Below are 20,188 nucleotides of genomic sequence, written 5' to 3'. Positions count from 1 at the left end.
TGGGCTTGTGGGGTAGGAAGGCAGCAGAAGGGCTCAGATTCCCAGAGGAGCATGCCGCCCTCCCTGAGGATCCTGAGAGAGGTGTGTGGCTGGACTGGAAGCCTGCTGATGGGGAAATCGTGTCTGACCCTGCAAACCCACAGCTTTCTGCCTGTATTTTTTTCTTAATTATTTTTTGGCCGCATCACACAGCATGCGGGATCTCAGTTCCCTGACCAGGGATCGAACCCGTGCCCCCTGCAGTGGAAGTGCAGAGTCTTAACCACCGGACAGCCAGGGAAGTGCCATGCCTGTATTGTTATTATTATTCCTCCTCCAGAAATGAATCCTCATCCCTGTCAATATCAGAATGCCTCATATTCAACACTCAAGTTCAAACCTTGCTTTGTGTGTATGGGATCCTGTCCAAGGTTCCCAAGTGGAGCCTCCGGTCTAAATCCCAGTCCCCAGGACACAAACCAGCCTGGAATCCTGCTGAACAAACCCAGATGTGGGAGCCTTCATATGCATGGAACCCACACTGTGTCTGGCCCTCTGCCACTGCTCTTGGTCCTGGGGACCTGACCCCGAGTGTCCAGCCCACACATGCCCCCTCCCATTCACCCTTGTACCTCCTGTGAGCAGGTTAAACTGTGCAGAACTCTCCAACCCCCTTTCATCCTGTTCCCTTGAGACATGGACCAGAGCCTACACATCCCCCAAGCCCCTCCGTGGCCACCAAGAGAGCCATTCAGCCTTTCTGCCATCATTAGTAGGCCCCAAGGCCGGGCTACCACGGGCCAAAAAGGGGATTCTGCAAAGGACAGGGCCCTGGCATCACCTCCGTTACGTCTCCTCCTTCAGCTCCACTTTCCTCCAGGACGCGAGCATCCTTTCCCCCACCCCTTCTGTGCCCAATGAAGACAGTCTAAACAAGAAGCCTGTCTGACGCACAGTGAACCCCCTCTTCTGGGACAACCCATGCCCAGGGCTGGGCTCTGCCATCGTTGGCCCCAGGGCACTGACCCCCTGACCGAAGCTGGGCCAGATTCTCCTGCCCAGAAACGGCACACTGGAATCAGAGGCTCGGAGACCAGGAGCATTTGGTTCTGAGCCACCAGCAGGTGAACGGCCATTCCAGAGGGCAGGACCCTGAGCTCCTGGGCTGGGACCCCAGGCCTTCTCTGATTTCCACCCAGCCCAGGTGTGGCAGCTGGAGATTCTTCCCTTCAAGTCAGTTCTCTGAGCCACTCTGAGGTCCTTCCAACGCATTCCTTTTTTCCCCCTTTAAACCAGCCAACTTGCATTTCGTTGTTTGCATTCAATGGAAACAACCAACAGCCCAGAGCTCAAACAGGACTTGGACCCAAAAGTTAAATCAGAGTTGAAGAGTGTTTTTAGCCACATTTGTCCACTGCCCTGTTTCTCTTGGGAGGCTCTTTGGGTGCCCTGGAGCTAGGATTGGTCAGGTCATTAGACACACTGCTCCCCCTCCAAGTTTCCAGGGAAACAGCTTACCCCAGGGGTCCTGGAGAAAGCCCGGGACACACCAGGCCCCTTCGGGTGAGCGCATTGATTTCAGGATGCCTTCTCGCCTTGATGGGTCTCCTTTCTAGATGCTGCCCTCCCCCCTGCCCAGACTCAGGGGCCCTCAAGGCTGCAGCTTGCGTGCTGTTGACGTCACTCAGCTCCCCCAACAAGTCAGCCTGACTCACAACCAGGACAGAAGAGACAAACTTTATTTCTGTGAAGAAGACCCGCACTTTGGTATTTAGCATGACTACAGGGCTAACTGTGGGGGGCTGCTACCATGCTGCTAACGACCCCATTTCCCCGTCCTGAGCCGGCCTCTTCACTCATCCACAGCCGCCTCCTGGTCTGTCTTCTCTTCCTTAAATTCTCTTCCATCTTTCAGATTTTGGCGAGCAAACTCCTCAAAAACCAAATTTTCATCCTGAAAACTAAAATAAAACAAAGAACACTTTGATCATGGCATGTTCTTTGAAGCTTTCAATGAGATCTTGAGGAAAACAAGATCCTTGATCTCCCTTTGGCAACACAGGAACCGATCAAGATTTTCCTACGTGATGGAACATGGGACAATGCCGTTCTCCTCATAGTTTTGCAAGTAAAATCTCTTTAACAAACAAAAATCAGAGAAAATGAAGGAACCCACAGAGTAGACATACATGCCCGGAATAACTGTGTGTGTGTATGTGTGCGTGTGTATGCATGTGTGTATGCGTGTGTGCATGTCCTGGTACTAGGGAGCAAAAGGAAAGCCAGGCCCTGCGCAGGTATTGAGAGCATAGGGCGTGTATGGGCATGTATGGAAATACCCAAAAAGGGGTTTGCGCTTGTCTCGTGCAGATCTCAGCCTATCAATAACCACTGTTGTGGTTGGACTGGCCCTTGTGGTTCCTGTTATGACTGCAAGATGCCCTTCAGCAATAACCATCCGGAAACTTTTAGAGAATAAAAGTTCATTACTTACAGGACCTGGAAATTACACAGCATATACCTGGGGCCACACAGCGAGGTCGTGGGTAGAGAGGGAGAGCACACCGCACAGGCCTGGGGTTCTGCCTTTACTGGGGTTGGAGGTGGGGGCCTAGGGTTTCGAGGGCTCACTCTTTATTGGTGAATTTAAAACAGAAGAGCGGGAATTTAAAGCGCAGAAAGACAAAAAACAAGTGGCTCAAATGATCTGCTATTGAAATCCACCAAAATCTCTAAAACAAAGGAGAGGGAGAGCCGGCCGGGCTCTGATCGAGTCCGGTGGCTGGCAATGTGTTTATTCGAGATAGCCATTGCTGAAGGGGTGCCTCTTTGAAGCGGGTGCCTCAGCAATCTAAGCTTAAGTCAGGCACTTGCATTACAAAAAAAGAAAGAACAAAAACAACTGTGAGGGGTCACATTAGGGCTGTGGAGGAGGAGGTCACAGAACCGATAACGCCAAGCAGTGCTCACCTTTTCTTGGTCTTATCTGTGAGCATGGAAGAAAGGAGAGAGAGATCTATTAGCATAAATCCTGTCTACCGGAAATTTTCTTCCTTTGTTAGGTCACTTTATAGGTGGAGGAATAAAAGGCCTAGATATACACATTTCATGAGAATTGCATGTAATTCCTGCTTCTCTGCCATTTCCCGCTCGGAGGGCCTTTCTCCCTGCATTTTTAACCATCGCTTCCTCTAGAAGTTGCCACCACAACCTTCACCTCCCCAGACGGAATCGGCCACAGCCTCGCCTCTAGGACCCTTTCCCTGATTAGCCTCAGCCCCTCTGATGTTGTGCTTCTCCTTTCTAAGCCTTTCTCCCTATGTGCCCTTCGGACCCTGTCCAGATCAGAGTCCCAGGAGCTGTTACGACCCACACTCCGGCCCGACTTCCACGTCCGGCTCTCTAGGGGTGAGTCCTGGGACTTGACATTGAACCAGTACTCCAGCGGCTGGGGGGAGGGGGTGACTAAAGCTTGAGAACCACTCCCTGGCCCCTCAGGGAGTTTGATTTCTCTCTTAACACATTGACCTTGGGGTGGGGGGCGGGTGCGGGGAGTGGGTTAGATTTTCACATATATTTTGCAGACCCGGGGTTATTGCTAATTCTTTGTGAGGTTTTCTGCTTTTTGTTTTGTTTTTTTAAATTATTTTTTCATATTTATTTATTTGGCAGCGTTGGGTCTTTGGTGCTACACACGGGCTTTCTCTAGTTGCAGCGAGCAGGGGCTACTCTTCGTCGTGGGGCGCAGGCTTCTCACTGCGGTGGCTTCTCTTGTTGTGGAGCCTGGGCTCTAGAGTGCAGGCTCAGTAGTTGTGGCGCACGGGCTTAGTTGCTCCGCGGTATGTGGGATCTTCCCGGACCAGGGCTCGAACCTGTGTCCCCTGCGTTGGCAGGCGGATTCTTAACCACTGTGTCACCAGGGAAGCCCCTTGTTTTTGTTCTTGTTTTTAGCTTTCTGCTGCCCACCTAGTAAAGTCCTAGTGTAATTGCCTCACCACCCACCATGGTGAGCCAGAAAGAGCTAAGTGAGGCTGCACAGCTCCAGAGGGTTTGGGGGAGCGTGTGGCGGGGCTGAGCCACTGCCCTTATCTCTTGTGCCCATCTGGAAAGCAGTACCAGGAGGGAAGTGTCTGTGTGGGCTGCTAACCACAGGGGACCTACAGAGAGGCTGACTCATCAAAATGACCCTGGGCAAGAACCATCCTGGATGGGACTTCCCTGGTGGCGCAGTGGTTAAGAATCCACCTGCCAATGCAGGGGACAAGGGTTCGAGCCCTGGTCCGGGAAGATCCCACATGCCACGGAGCAACTAAGCCCGTGCGCCACTACGGAGCCTGCGCTCTAGAGCCCACGAGCCACAACTACTGAGCCCGCGTGCCACAACTACTGAAGCCTGTGCGCCTAGAGCCCGTGCTCCGCAACAAGAGAAGCCACCGCAATGAGAAGCCCTCACACCACCACAAAGAGTAGCCCCGGCTCGCAGCAACTGGAGAAAGCCCGCATGCAGCAATGAAGACCCAACACAGCCAAAAATAAATAAATTAATTAAATTAAAAAAAAAAAAAAGAACCATCCTGGACCCCCACCCCACCCTGTATGTAATAAGTTCTGGTAGCATTTCTCCAGAACTTATTACATACAAATTACTTGGCCCCTGGCCCTGGCAGGGCTTCTTAACTCCAACTTATGCTTTCTCTGCTTAGCATCTACCCGTCTCTCAACTCGGGGCACCGGGGACCAGGCAGGTAAGATGTGAGCATGCATCTGTGAGTGAAACTTGGGACTCATAAACCTCTGGAAATCAAAACTTCGAGGCCATGGGGTGATTTGTCCTTTCTCCCTGAAATCTCACGGTATAAAAGATCATTGGTTTAGCCTTGATGTTATGATATGTTCACTGTGAGGGCCATAATGACTGGAACATGAAAACGTCATACCCAGAAAAGGAATAACTCCACTTCCCCCAAGTGAAGTCATAAAGTCTGTTCATGGGGCCAGAAAATGATCTGACACAAACTATGACATCTTCTCCGGTCATAGTTTTAAAATAGCCTTTTAGAATGTCCTTGAAAGGGACCAGAATGTGTCTCAATCTCACATAGTTAAAAATAGTATTTTAATGATACAAGCATAAATGAATAAAAAAAAATATGGTTAGACTGTATTTTTCCCCCAAGGGAAGTTTTTGGCAAACTTCCAAAAGTTTTGACTATTTGAATCTAAAATATTTGAAAGAGATACTTTGAGACAAAATAGTTTTGAGACAAAGCCAAAATGAATATGGGGCTCATTCTAATGTTTAAATGCCATTTCATTATCAACATAGAAAAGCTCTTTATAAAATATAAGAAAAAAAACCATGCTTGTTTACACCACTTTTACTTAAAATGTTCTTAATTATTATAACTCGGGAGGGTTCTCATCCAGACAGGTCCATTTTTCTTTCCTGCCAACTAAGCCACCTTAACACACAGCGGAGACTTTTTCCTCAGAATTTCTGAGATTGCACCTACATTATTTTTGCTGCTTCATTTATCCCTTGCTGCACAGTGGTTAAGAATCTGCCTGTCAATGCAGGGGACACGGGTTCGAGCCCTGGTCGGGGAAGATCCCACATGCCACGGAGCAACTAAGCCCGTGCGCCACAACTACTGAGCCTGCACTCTAGAGCCCACGAGCCACAACTACTGAGCCCGCGTGCCACAACTACTGAAGCCCGCACTCCTGGAGCCCGTGCTCCACAACAAGAGAAGCCACCGCAATGAGAAGCCCGCGCACCGCAACGAAGAGCAGCCCCTGCTCACCACAACTAGAGAAAGCCCGTGTGCAGCAAGAAGACCCAATGCAGCCAAAAATAAATATAAATAAATACATAAATTTATTTTTTTAAAAAAAGATCTAATTCACATATCATACAATTTACCTATTTACATGTACAGGCCCATGGGTTTTAGTTTGCTCACAGAGCTGCACAACCATTGCTTAATTTACTTTTAACATCCATACAAGAGCCAACGGATTTACAATTCAAAGGAGCCAAGGTATTAGGAACCCAGCCTGACCCTCTTTTCTAGTATTTTCTGTATTCTCATCATAACTGCCATTGTCAGAAATACTCATCATCTTCTAAATTCCTATTAATGCTTCCAAATGAAATGCAAAAGCCTCAGTTTGTCAAATTTACTTTTCACTCAAATTTTCTTTAAATCTAAATCCAGGTCTGGGGACTTCCCTGGTGGTCCAGCGGTTAAGACTCCGCGCTCCCAAAGCAGGTGGCCTGGGTTTGATCACCTGGTCAGGGAACTAGATCCCGCATGCATGCCGCAACTAAAAGATCCCACACGCTGCAGCAAAGACCAGGCGCAGCCAAATAAATAAATAAATAAATAATTTTTTTTAAAAAAGAGAGAGTAGATCCTAAGACTTCTCATCACAAGGACAAAAACACTAAAGAAAAAAAAATGAATCCACATCTGTTCACAGCAAAGCTTCTGCTTTTAAATCATTCCTGATAAAACCAAATGAGACAGCCCACATCCAAGCAGGGATGCTACGTCCTCCACACACTCACCGGAAGTGGACAAGCCACCTGGCCCATGACCTAGTAGCCGAGCACTCATTTCTGGGAGGGGGGGCACAGGCACTTGAAGGTGGCCTGGAACCTCGGCCACCTGGCCCTGCCTGTGCTCAGAGATGTGGTCAAGGAAGACTAGCAGTGAGTACATAATAAATCTGTGAGTGGTAAAGGACTAGAGAATGCCAAGATAATGCGTGACTGACCTGGGTCCTCAGGCTGGGGGTGCATGAGGCGGAATGGCACCTCAGTGGCCACTTCACTAGAAAAAAAAAAAGGATGCAGAGCGGTGAGAACATGCACACAATTGTAAATGCACAGCCAAGAGCTGGGAGCTGGGGTTGCAGAGATTCACAAAAGAGCTGGGAGCTGGGGTTGCAGAGCTTCACGAAAGATCCCCAGGCCCCAGCTGAAAGAGGACTCAGTGAGAGTCAAAACAAAACAAACCAGAAATCAGGAAGTGGTCAAGAAGGAATTTTAAATGTATTCCCTGGAATGTGGTCTAGAGAAACTCCACTTGCGAGAGGCTGAGGCAGCTAGGATTTTTAGGTCCCCCTTCCTCCTGGTTATTAGTTTCAGGGACATGATATTATGGGTAGAGAAGAGGTGAAATCCTGGAGAATAAGGATAGTTTTGAAAAATATCCTTTGCAAAAACATAACTACTTTTTACGTGTTAAATCTGTGTAAGGCCGCACACAGTCCCTCTGCAGAGAGCAGGACAGGGATGAGCAGGGTCCACCCAATTCCAGACGCTAAAGGGCTTTGAGGCGACTTGAAATTTATATTAAAAAAGGAAGGCAACGGGGCTTCCCTGGTGGTGCATTGGTTAAGAATCCACCTGCCAATGCAGGGTTCGAGCCCTGGTCGGGGAAGAACCCACAGGCCACGGAGCAACTAAGCCCGTGCGCCACAACTACTGAGCCCGTGTGCTACAACTACTGAAGCCCACACGCCTAGAGCCGGTGCTCTGCAACAAGAGAAGCCACCGCAATGAGAAGCCCGCGCACCGCAACGAAGACCCAATGCAGCCAAACATAATAAATAAATAAATAAATAAATAAATAAATAAATAAATAAAATTTTTAAAAAGGAAGGCAAGGAGTCAGGAAGGGGTGGAAGGGAAATCTAGGCACAGGAAGAATGGAAAGGGGTGGGGGAAACAAGGGTTACTCTTTGTTTCACCCAGGACCCATCACCTCCCGCCCTGGGGTTACTGCTTCCGTCAAAGCACTTCTGCTGCTAAGGCGCTCCTGGCGGACCCGAATGTGGCCGAGGTCTAGGAGAGAAGGCACAGCCTGGGCTCCATGTGACGGGAGGTGATAAGAGTCGGTGAAGGAATATGTAAGGTCAGTGCCTGCCTCAGACTTGTCTTACCTGCTGCCTCTTTGTGCATGATTTAAATGGCTGCTGTCACTAATCACAATCGCCCACAGGTGGAAACAACCCAAATGTCCACCAACCAAAACGTGGTCCATCCATACCATGGAGTATTTCTCGGCCATAAGAAGGAATGAAGTGCTGACACGTGCTACAACATGGACCTTGCAGACATGATGTCAAGGGAAGAAGCCAGCCACAAAAGGACAAATATTGCCTGATTCCATTCATATAACATGTCCAGATTAGGCAAATCTACAGAGCTAGAAAGCAGATTAATGGTTGCCAGGGATGAGGGAGAGGGGAGAATGGGAGAGACGGCACAATAGGTAAGGGGTTTCCTTTTGGGATGGGAAAAGCGTACAGGAGCTAGAGAGTGGTACAACCCTCCCCCCCCACACACACACGGGCAGCTGCAAGGAGTGTGCCAGTTTTCTGAGTGTGTGTGTATGTGTGTGTCCTCGCCCAGGTGCAGGCCCAGCTACGGTCTCAGAGGAACTTCCCCAGCCTCACACCTATCAGCCAAGGTCTGCAGGGTGTTAGGGGCATCATCTCCTAAGACCTCTGAGCATGACAGCTGGGAAACCAGATTTCACTGTCACTGTTTTAAAGCCCCGGTTTGTCCCCTTTGATATCTTGGAATCAAGCAGAGAAGGAAGATGAAGAGGTTTACCTGGAGGTGAGCTCTCCCAGAAGGCTAGGAAACACAAAAGCAAACAGGGCTGTGGTGACTCTCCACAGTGGTAACACAACCTTACTTGCCATTATTCAGAGGCTGGACACGTCCCCGTCATGTTCCTCACTCACAGCTTTCAGGATCTTCGCACCCCTAATAGCCAACTCAGCTACTCCTTTCTACTTGTGATTTCATCTCTTTCTCAAGTGGGTTAGTTAAAAAGAGGAATTACGTAGGTTCAAGCCCTAATGTTCAAGAATAAACCTCGGTCCAGAATTTCTCTCTGGGCCACAAAGGTCACTGTGAACTACCTGCTAATCACTTACCTTGACTGCTACACTCGACCCTGTTTTAGATCCTCTCAGAGAAGATGAAAGAAAACACTATACACTTTGAAAAACACAGCTACACACACTGTGTTAACGAAATTTGCAGAATCAACCCACATTCTACTTTGTTGCCCCAACCAAAATTTGGGGAACTCTTCACCTGCTGAGCCCTATGGAACATACACATGGATTTGCTTTGATGGCTGAACTACCGAGGGCTGATCAAGGTAAAAGGCCAGAGCCTCTGGCAATGGAATTTGAAAAGGAAAATGAGAAGTTGAGATTTTCCCTCTGATAAGATTTTTAAATGGAAAGAAATTGATTGCAAAAAAGATGGAAAACCATTTCCTCAGAACTCTGAGATAGTCGTGCTCTTGTATGAAAAGGAGACTCCCCAGTCCTGTTGATTGCTCGTTGGGGAGGAAAGGCAGGCCCTTCCCGCCGTGGATGGATGCCTCCTGAGAGGCAGGTGAGCCAGGATGCACTGCGAGTTCATTTCACAGCCGCCAGTCTTTTCCGAAGTCCAATCAAACGCTCACCTGATTCTCCTGTTTTATATCAGCTTCCACACGTGAGCACAGGCACACCCATTTTCGCCAAGTGGTACCAAGAGTGCACGTGTTTCGCAGTCTGCTTTTCTACCTTTCCCCCCATAATGTTATATCAGATAGAATTGTGAAACTAGACAAATAGAGTCTCTCTAAAACTCTGCTATGTAATCGATAGAATTTGTGGACTTTTCTTGCTTTCTGTCTCCCAGTCACTCAGGAATGACACCATTCAGACTACTGATGGCCAAGATAGAGCAGGCAGAGCACTGGAGTTGGACACTCACCCTGACACCGTGAGCTTCACCTTGATCTGGTAAGACACCAGGATCCCCATGATGGTCTTGTCTATGCCCTCCTTTATGCTGCTCAAACAGAAAAGAAAAACAGAAGAATGCAGGGAGGGGAGAAGCGGGGATGCAAGACCAGATGAATCAACCCCACCTCTCTCCACTGTGTCATCCAGGCTCTGCTGTGTCCTCACTGTCTGGGGCGCTGGAAGGCAGCCCTGACGCTGGGTGAAAGGGGGGCTCGGGATTCGGGGTGGGCTTTGCTCTGCCATTAACTGACCCGTTGACCTTGGCTGAACCTCTCATTCTGGTGGAACCTCAATTTCCTTATCTGTGAAATGAGTATAAATTCACCTTCCTCACAAAAGCATGGAGAGACTGGCATGTTTATAAAATACTCCGTGAACCACAAAAGATCTTTACAAACGCAGTGCGCCGCTGTGGATGTCGTGATTCCTTTGCCCTCGAGTTCGCGGATCTAGGGCATCAATCTCCTTGCTCGGCTCTCTCCCAGGGCATCACAGATGTGCTTTAGAATCTAACACACCAACTGGCAAATCATCCTCAGAAAATCCTTTGACTCCCAAGATCCTGCTTTCCGCCCAATGTTCGCTGACCCCGCTGTTCGTCTCGGAGCTACGGGGTCAGGGAGGGCAAACGCGAGAGCTCTTCCCGGTGGCATCACCTGGAGGTGATCGCTGGGGCCTTGGATCACACAGGGGTGGAGAGGGAGATGGCAGCGAAGGGCCCGAGCCTGGCTGGCACCTCCTACCCCAAACCCTCAGGGCTCACCAGCAGACACGCCGCTGGGAATGGGAGCCCTGGAGGATGGTGAGGAACGGCAGGGCTATTTGACGTAGAAGCTTCGTTCTAGTTCTTACTGGATTTGCTGGCTCAGTTCGGCCGCGGTTCTCTGAGCGGGGGCAGTTCTCTGAGCGGGGTCAGCATATCAGTGCTTATTTTCATTTAAATTGAACTGACCTCTGTGGCCCTCAGGACCTCCTGTTCTTTACCTTTCCTGATGGAAATGCATAAACGACATTTCCATCACTCGCGGAGCCAGCTGGGGCACTCAGTTCCTATGCTCAGAGCTCTACACTAGCTAATGATATTTGTGAAGGTAACAGCTGACATTTCTGGAGCCCTTACTGTGTGCCAGGCACCACATTTTACATGGACTGTCTCACGTAAACCTCAAGACCTCTCTCTGAGGAGCTGCCGCCCCCACTCTCTACAGACGGGGAAACTGAGGTTCTCAAGACGGCTCCAGTTACCTGCCCAGGGTGGCCCAGACAGCAAGCAGGGGGGTTGGGGCTCAGCACAAGGCCCAAAGCGGTCACCACTGTGCCACACCAGGGGTGGGAGTGGGGTCCCTGCTTGGGGCCCCGAGCATGTGCTTTGCCACCAGGCTGCGTGTGCACGCCGTGAGCCCAGGGCTGGGACGAGGAGGGGCGCAGACCAGCGCCACGCCAGCGCTGAGTCTCGGGGCTCACATGGTGCTAGAGGCAAGGTTCGTGTCTTCGTGCTTGATTTTCCCGTCCAGGGCGATGCCCCTTCTCTCGCGGTTGTTAGCCAGCAAGGGCACCAGGGTCAGCGTCGTGGTCAGGGTGCTGTTTGGCGGCACTTTTTCCCTGCAGGAAGAAACACAGAGAGCAGATTTAGCTGACTGCTCTTACAGCCTTGAAGCCACCATCGCCCCCACGAGACCCTGTGTGCCATCAAGCATTTTCTAGAACCCACGTTCCCTGCGACTCATGGGAAAGACAGTCCAGGTGCCTGTGCCTTTGCCTTGTGAGAAGAGCAGCATTAGTGACGTCTCAAGACAGGCTGGCAGCAACGTTAGAACGTTTCTCAAGTCCCTCAGCCTGTTCTGATTGCTGAATTTCTAGAATGTCTTGTGGGGTGAAGTGAGACTGGCCCAAGAATCAGGGACCACACCCAGTCTCCTCCTGAGACCTCGTGAGCCACGCAGTGGGCTGCAGGGCCAAGTGGCCAGTGCCAGCAGCAAGCCCAGGCTGGGAGTCGTCACCGTCGGGAGGATCAGTGTGTGCCCAGGGAGGAAGGGCGCGGGAAGGGCCGGGTCCCCCACTGTGAGCTGTACGGACCGGGCGGCTCTGTGGGCCTGGGCGCAGCTGGGGCAGAGCAGCGCGGTTTCCCCCGTCGGGCAGCATCCCGGCTCACCGAACCGCATCTGAGGCTGGAGAGTTGGCTCCGCCACTCACCCACGTGCTGACCCCTGGCCTGTGCCAACAGCCGCCTGCCCTCTCTGACCGCAGAGCCCAGGCGAGCCGTGTCCGTGCTCCTGGCACACCCTCTGTCCTCGTGCCCAGCCAGGAGAAGGCAGGGCCCTGAAAACACTGCCCAGGAGCCAGCCTCGGGCCCCTTCCCCAGCCTGCTCCGTAACAGACGGGGGGTCCCACTGCCACCCTCGGAATGGCTCCGCTCCTCCATCTCCCTTGGGAGTTGAAGGCGGCTGTGTCTTCTCTGGCCTCCAAGTGCACACGGGAGGCTCCTGGGCATGCCCTTTACAGAGCCCTGCTTGAGCCCGAGGTGGCCCACATCCCTGCATCTGGGCCCTGGTAGAACTTCTCTTAATGAGCTTAGTTCGGGCAGCAGAGTGACAGAAGCAGAAATTACACTGGAAAGGTAGTTGTAGTAGGAAGGGGCCCCCGGGATGGGGCTTGGACGATGGCCTTTCCTGCAGCAGCCCTTGCCGAAGGCCTATGCCAAGGCCTGGGGCCAAAGTCCCGCCCGGCCACTTCCCAGCGACTTCAGGATTGGGATTGGATGGTGGGCAGCAGCTTGGGGGTCAGGTCTGACCTGGTTCCCAGGAGGCCTGCCCACCAGGGCCCCAGAAGCCCCACTTTCAATCTCCCTGCCTCCCACCCTTTTGAGTGTATCGGAGGATGGTTCCCAGTTTTCTGGGAGTCCTTGATGCAAAACTTATCCAAAAGCCGTAAAGAGGACCAGGTAATGGGGTATATTAGGGGAAAACTCAGCTGGAGACCAGTTTCTCCTATCATTGTTGGGCACATGCCAAAAGGTGAGCCAGGAAGACGCCCAGGACACAAGGATGTGCAAGGACACAGCCTGAAAGGTAGAACAGACCCCAGGCCTGGCCCCAAGGAGACAGTCAGTGAGTTATGGTTCTTTCCTTCCTCTCTCCTCTCTAGACCTATAAGTAAACTTAGGTCAGGATCTGCTTTAAGTAACAGTTTATCCTGAAGTCACCTTTTAAATATCATGCAATGTTATCTTGCTGAATCAGCTGTCTTTCCTCACCCCCCTCCCCGACCCCCCTTCCTCTAACCGTGATATTTTTTGCATACAACAATGCTTAGAAAAAACACCTTCCCAAGCAATCCTCTCTGGGGGAAGGCATAACCCCCAGAAGCCTGTGTGCTTCATGAACCTGACTGCCTAGCACAAAGCAAAACTGGTTAGATCTCTCGCTCCACCATGAAGAAGCCATCACAGGATTCCCATTTGTTTTTAATATCTTTTTTTTTTTTTTTTTAATTTATTTGGCTGCGCTGGGACTTAGTTGCAGCACGCAGGATCTTTAGTTGCAGCATGTGGGATCTAGTTCCCTGACCAGGGATCAAACCCCGGGCCCCCTGCAATGGGAGCATGGAGTCTTAGCCACTGGACCACCTGGTAAATCCTCCCATGTGTTTTTTATTCAAATGAAGGGAGAAAAGTCACTAACAACAAGTGGCTGAGAACTGATATATCATCCTAATCCAGTTGTCATTGGTATCAGATTTTCAAGTTGTGGAGAAGATCAAAAGATAGGAAACCCTTGACTGGGCTGACAGGTCATTTGATTTTCTGCTCTGGGGGCAGAAACGGTATCAAATTCCTACCCACTTATTCAAGGATCAATAGAAAGTTCTAGACATTCCCACTGTGACGTTTCAGCCTTTATTTCTCTCCTCTCCATCATTCCTTAGCTTGACCCAGCTCTCGGAATTCTTGTTAGTGAGCACAGGATCAAGATGCTAACTTTCTTTGCAGTCCTTGAAGTGAGAACAGGGGAAGGAAGTGGAAAGCTGGGGAGCTAGCTGACCGTTCTACTTCCTTCTTCAGCGATGACCAAAATGGGAACTTGACAAAGAAGCTGGAGCCGCCCAGGAAATAGAAACCCAACCCACTACTCACTGTGTTTCATCCATGGCCACCGGCTTGATGTAATAATCACTCGAGTAGAGAACCACGTTGGCCACTTGTTCCACTGCAAAGGGGGGACAGGGGAGGGTGACTCGGTGTGGAGTCCTGCATGGTGCCTTCCAGGGCACATGGTTGGTCTTCCCTAATGGCCATTTGAGTGTACCTCTCAGGCTCAGCTTTAAGGCTGAGATTTCCGTTCTGTCCTCAGGCCACTTCCATTCACCAATAACCTGCTCTGTGTCAACTCTACCCATGAGCCAGTCTCCTAAAACTGCACCTCCTGGGAGACTCCTCCTCTCTGCTGAGCTCAGGGCACATCCGTGGGTATCCTTCCAAGGCACACAATCTCCCAGTGTCCCAAAACTCACCATGTGCCCTCTTTCCCCAAATACGCTCCCTTCCAACCTTCTCTATCTTATTTAATGAGCATCTCCTTCGGGTGTCCAAGCTAGAAACCACCTGGAGGCAGCACAGGGTTGATTTGTGGGTGTAGCATGGTGGATAGGAAGGTGGGCTCTGGGGCCAGACCACTTGGGTTCACATCCCAGCTTAGCCGTCTGCTGTGGGGTAATTACTGAGCTCCTCTAAGCCTCAATTTCCCCATCAGCAAAATGAGAATGATAACTGCATCTAACTTATATGGTTGTTGTGATGATTAAAAAGATGATTTTTAATCTCCATTAAAATCAAATTTGAGAATCAGAAAAACAATTTGTGTGAAGCACTCAGCACAGTGCTCGGCCTATAGAAAGTTCTTAACGTCTTGCTTCAGAAATTCAACAGCTTCTTTCAAAAATTAGGGGCTTCGATGTTAGGATTCATAAAACTTTGAGAAATAATTAAAATCTAAGTATCAAATGATACTTTCTCAATCCTGCTGCTTTGTGGAATACTGTATTGACACTACATACAACGTGCTAAACAAATAACACCAGGTCCTACAAAGACTTAAAGGCATAGGAACTAAACCAACATAAAAACAAAGCCATAAAGTAAGCATGTATATTAGCATCAAGAAAAATCTAGAATTTTTTAGTATGTATGCATCAAATTCCTGAGCCTTCTCTATGATGGATAAGAGGGAAAGAGGAACGTGGTATATGGCACTTAGGGTGACCAACCATCCTGGTCTGCCTGGGACTGGCCCCATTTTAGCACTGAAAGTCCTGCGTCCTTGGTCCTGGTTGACCCAGGATGGTTGGTCACCCTAACACACTGTGAGTCTAACTCTGTCTCAGTCATCGAGTGCCTGAGGGAGAAGTGAACAGAGAGGTCTCCCTCCCAGGTCATTTTATCGTGTCTTTTTTACGTCACCCATATATGACCAAGATCTAGGAGCATCTCGTGCACTTTGATGCCCTTTGAGCTGAGGAAGTGTGTAGCACCAGCAAGCGGGAGGCGCATCTCCTGAGTATTCAGGAGGCTTGGCCATCACATCATGGTGACTCAACAGTAGCAGTGACAGTAGGGATTACCACTTACAAAGCATGTCCAATGTGATCAATCAGTACCTCACGAAACCTGGGAAGGTAGACCGGGAACCCTGCCGTGGCTGCCCGCTAAATTCCAAGAGGACGTGCACAGCTCGAGCCCACAGGGGAGCCCAGGGTTCCCAGGCCAGGGCTCCCCACTACACTGTGCAGAAAGAAAACTCCTCCCCCACTTCCCCCAAGACCTGGCACAGGGGCCCCTCAAGGAAGGCGTGACAAGGAAGGACGGGAAGATGCCCTGTCGGGGATGCTGTCCCAGGATAGGAGACAACCCTAAGCTGGGCACGAGGCTGCAGGAGAGGACACCTTCCTCCTCTAAGGTCCTGCTGTGTGACGACAGAGACAAACGGGCAGTTCCAAGGCCCCAGAGGGCCTTACTGCCCAGAGGAGAGACCCTTGGGAAATATGACTAGATTGGGAACCTGGAAGACTCTGCCGTCCAGGTTCGAGCAGAAGGTCCTACCTAGTGCTTTAATCTTCTTCACCGTCTTCTCTGTATTATTGGTCACGGTCACAGTCACAGGAATGGGTTCTCCATGGTAATAGATCTGAAGAAGTCAGCAGATAAGTCAGAAAAGGGGAAGAGAGTGTGGCCATATCTTGTTAAATTCATCTCAGTCCTTTAACTGGAATAAAAGTGGCTGAATGCCCACACTTTCAAGGAAGACAAGGTGATGGCATCATATTTCCTGTGGAGAAGGGTCTGGAGCAGGTTCTACCCCATCTGTGGGAGGCTGAGGCGGATGATGGGGGCTCCGGCCCCAACGCCTGAGTCCTGAGAGTCACGCAGGGTTAGCCCCGGGGGTCTTGAGTGGAATCATGAGGTTACTGGGGGCAGAATAAGTGAAATGAGGGGAAATCAGCAGGGGAGCCCAGAGGTAGAGCTTGCCCAGCAGTGACTCTGTGATCTAGCCCAGGTGCTCATTTCCTTGCACGCGCGTGCACACACACACACACACACACACACACAGAGTCTGCTGGCCAACATCTGTGCACGACTCTTGTCGACCAGAGGGACCAGAGACAGCCTTGGCCAGTGTTTCTTCATCTTTTTCGGCCGTGATTTTCACACATGACATGCTCACCCCCTCACCGTTACTGCCAAACTTGTTTGCAGGGAAGTAAACAATTTGTTAACACCACACCCATTGATGACACACTAGTAAAGAGGTCCCTGGGGGCAGACAGGGGGCAAAGACAGCCTGGGCTGGGGGTATGGGAAACCCCCCACCTCCAAGTTGTCGGGACCCACAGTGAGTGGAATGCAAGCCAGTTTGGCCCTATCCTAAGGGTCACGTTTACTGGCTCCAAATTATGAAAAAAGCCAGTCGTCCCCAAATGTTGGTGCTTTAACTATCGCTGCCCCCAAGACTGCCTGCAGCACACCCCCAGCAGAGGGCCTGGCAGGCTGTCCCCAGGCTGGCTCCACAGTCACCTCTTTGCTGAGGGAGACGGCGAGGTGCAGGGGCTTGTCGGACATGAAGAACTGCCAGGAGGCCTCCGCTTGGGGCTGGGGACCCATCTCTTGCGGCGCGTGCTGTACCTTCCGGATCAGCAAACGTACGGAGCTCCTGTGGATGAAAAGTCACCGATGGTTCCCCGGACCAGAGCCTGGGCCTCCTCAGGACGGCCTACCAGGTCCCCCTCCCCCTCCCCAGGCTGGGATCCCTCAGGGATGCTGCCGATGGATGCAGGTTGGACCAGTAGAGGGATCAGGTCTAGGGGGTGGGGCCTGGTGGGTGGTGTGGACCAGTCAGCTCTCCAAGGGGTCCCTCTCACCCTCTGTTAGGACCCCGGCTTGGCCTCCTCTCCGGTGAAGCTGACGTGGGGATGTGTGCCTATGTGACAGGCTTCAAAACTCTCTACAGATGTGATGCTCTGTTATTGCTGTTTGGTATAAGTGTCCATAGGTGTGAATGTTGAGCATGTAGAGAAAGTGTTGAGGGCACAACTGGAAACCTTGTTCAGGAACAAGAAAAATGAGCACCAGAGCCTGGGAGTACAGGAGGAACGGGAGTCACTGCTTAATGGGCAGAGAGAGTTTCTGTTTGGGGTGATGACAGCATTTGGGGTATAGATACCTTGGGGTATGGATAGCAGATAGTGGTGTAACTGATTACACAACGTAATGAAATGTACTTAATGCCACTGAATTGTACACTTGACAATGGTTAAAATGGTAAACTTCATGTTATGTATCTTTTACTGCAACAAAGAAATTACAAAAGAAGAAGAAAACTAAAGAAAGAGGGGATCTGGAGGCTTTTAAGGGCTTACATGAGCCCTTGAGGTTGCCAACTCCCCTGTCACTTTCTTTTGTTTTTTTCCCCCCAAATGGTCAGTCATTGTCCCCCCACCCCATGTGGAGATGGTTCATCCTGACGGTCCTGACCTGGGGAGGCTCCATTACCCCGCCACAATGGCCCTGTGGGAAGATTCTGCCACTCGGACATAAAGTGAGAGGCGGTCTCTTATCCCCAGCCCTTCCCCCCAGACCCCTCACATATTCCCACAGCTACACTCTTACTTCTTGGGAATTTTGTCCTCTTCTGTATCTGTGCTGTGTGTGGCAAAGGCTTTGACCTCGAAGTCGACCCCACAGCACTGGAGGGGCAAGAGAACAGACAGGGCTGCGGTCAGCGCCTCCCTTCCGGGAGCCAGGATGGGGGTCACAGCTCCCGCAGGGGATGTTAGGTGGCAACTTCTTTTTCTGTCTTGGCCATATCCTTTTCAGAGTTGCACCATTATGACTAGCTTTGGAAGTGTGCTAGTGATGAAATAATGGCATTAGCTCGAGGAGAGCGCCACGGGCTCCAAGGCCCCAGTGAAGGTCCCCCAGCCTGCAGGATGAGCCCCGCCAATAGCTGCAATAGCTCAGGCATCCTGGCTGGTCCTAGCCTCTCACCACCTCGCACGGCGGCCAGCCCACCCCCCATTTAGTTGTCCTTCTCAGAAGTGACCCTGTGTGCATGTTACTGATGGTCCACTGCCTACAGCAGCAGGCAGGAGCAGTGCTCACAGGGCTGGCAGGGGTCCATGGACGCCTGTGCTGGGGCTCCAACGCCCTACGCCAGCGGGCAGCTGCTGTGCAGCTGCAGCCAGGCGTGGCCAGGCTGCCACGGGGACCCGGTGCTGGCAGCTCTCCCAACTTTTGAAAAGAAGCTGGAAATGGAATTTGGAATGAAGGCTCCTGATTTTTAAATTAACTAGATTAAAAAATGTTGCATGGGTGGAACAAATGCATCTGCGGGCCCCTTCGGCCCCCAGCCCCAGAGTGAATCCCCCATGACCTCGCTCCTCTGTTGTGTTAACACGAGGTGGGCGGGGCAGGGGTGAGGGCACAGAGGCGGGGATGGGCCCTCCACCAGCTGCCCACAGAGTGACAGTAGCACATAAGCCACAGTCTTACTGGTTCTGCAAAATTGTGGAATCGCAACAACTCTAAAACCTGGGTTGAAAATAAATACACATCGTTACCCTCCAGCACCTGGAGTTCTTAGCCACGCCTCCTCTCTGCTCACCCCCCCTCCACTCCCACCTCCCGTTGCTCCCTGCACAAGCCAAGCCCTTCCACCTGTCTACCCTGGGCACGTGCTGTTCCTTCCTTCTGAAACGCCTGACGCCTCTCTCTCCTTTTATACTGACCAACTCCCATGTGTTCTCCTAGCCCAGCTCACAGGCCTCCTCAGCTGTGAGGCCCCCAGGGCCCCTGCTGCACTGATGTCTCCTCCCCGGGGACAGAGGGAAGGGTGGCCCTCTGGCTGGTACAGTGTCCCCCACTCTGATCGAGTGGCCTCCTCCACCTTGCCGCCCACACCCCTGTTTTCCCCGGTGGCTTTCAAAGGTTTCAGGCCACCGCCCACGGTAAGAAGGAAAGTTCACTGCGAGGCCCGGTAAACAGACGCTCACGTGTGAAGCAATGCTCGTGAACTACCACTTATCTATGCTGTGTGTGATGTGCTCTGAGCTCCCATGCTGTTCCACTTCACGCCATTCCATTTTCTTTCTTCAATGCCATCTCGGATCCACCGCACCGATTTCACAAACCACTAATGGGGTAGGACCCCCAGCCGAAAATCATGGCCCTGGACCCTCGGTAATCCAGGTACGGATCTGCCGCTCTCCGCCCTCATTTGCTGTCTTTTTATTTTCCAGCTCCCTCCCTCGTGACTCCCTCAGGCCTGTAGTCCCTGGGTCCCAGCACCTTTCCCTCTCTCCTCGTGTCCGCACTGCCCTCCCTCCTTGCCTAGAGTCCCCAGTCCACCAGGGTCACAGCTCTCTTGCACACACGGCCCCTTTGCTTCTCGCCTTTCAGAGCTCAACCCCACTCTCAGCTCAGTGGCCAGAGGGATCCTCTACAAACCCAAGTCAGAACCTTCTGTGTGTGTGGGGGAGGGATAAATCGGGAGATTGGGACTGACATATACACACTACTGTATATGAAATAGATAACTAATAAGGACCTACTGTACAGCACAGGGAACTCTACTCAGTACTCCGTAATGGATATATGTATATGGATAACTGATTCACTTTGCAGTACAGCAGAAACGAACACATTGTAAATCAGCGATACTCCAATAAAAATTAAAAAAAAAAAAAGAACCTACCGTGCAGAGCCCGCCAGTGGCTCCCATCTCACTCAGAGAAAGTCCCAGTCCTCGCAACGGTGTACGAGGCCCTTCATGACCTGGCCGCACCTCCCCACACCCCTCAGTCCTGCCCCCAACATTCACCCCAGCTCCTCCTGCTG

General features: G+C 51.2%; 1 protein-coding gene across 2 annotated transcripts in view; it reads right to left on the bottom strand.

Annotated features, from left to right (window-relative positions):
* Window positions 1–1,831: 1,831 nt before the first annotated feature.
* The window catches only part of SAG (S-antigen visual arrestin), a 30,223-nt gene continuing 11,866 nt past the window's right edge, over window positions 1,832–20,188 (bottom strand). The window contains exons 6-15 of one of the 2 annotated variants that reach the window (XM_061206009.1): window positions 17,963–18,039; window positions 16,871–17,006; window positions 15,899–15,983; window positions 13,937–14,009; window positions 11,269–11,406; window positions 9,773–9,850; window positions 8,606–8,629; window positions 6,760–6,815; window positions 4,639–4,651; window positions 1,832–1,940 (exon numbers count right to left, since the gene is read on the bottom strand). In XM_061206009.1, the coding sequence (XP_061061992.1) occupies window positions 1,832–1,940; window positions 4,639–4,651; window positions 6,760–6,815; window positions 8,606–8,629; window positions 9,773–9,850; window positions 11,269–11,406; window positions 13,937–14,009; window positions 15,899–15,983; window positions 16,871–17,006; window positions 17,963–18,039 (789 nt within the window). Of the gene's footprint in view, window positions 1,941–2,949; window positions 2,966–4,638; window positions 4,652–6,759; window positions 6,816–8,605; window positions 8,630–9,772; window positions 9,851–11,268; window positions 11,407–13,936; window positions 14,010–15,898; window positions 15,984–16,870; window positions 17,007–17,962; window positions 18,040–20,188 lie in introns of both variants that reach the window. The other variant, XM_061206001.1, reaches the window with a different exon arrangement.

Source organism: Eubalaena glacialis, chromosome 1 (genome assembly GCF_028564815.1).
Source record: "Eubalaena glacialis isolate mEubGla1 chromosome 1, mEubGla1.1.hap2.+ XY, whole genome shotgun sequence".
Taxonomy (NCBI): Eukaryota; Metazoa; Chordata; class Mammalia; order Artiodactyla; family Balaenidae; genus Eubalaena; species Eubalaena glacialis.
This window is presented reverse-complemented; position numbering and strand designations above follow the sequence as displayed.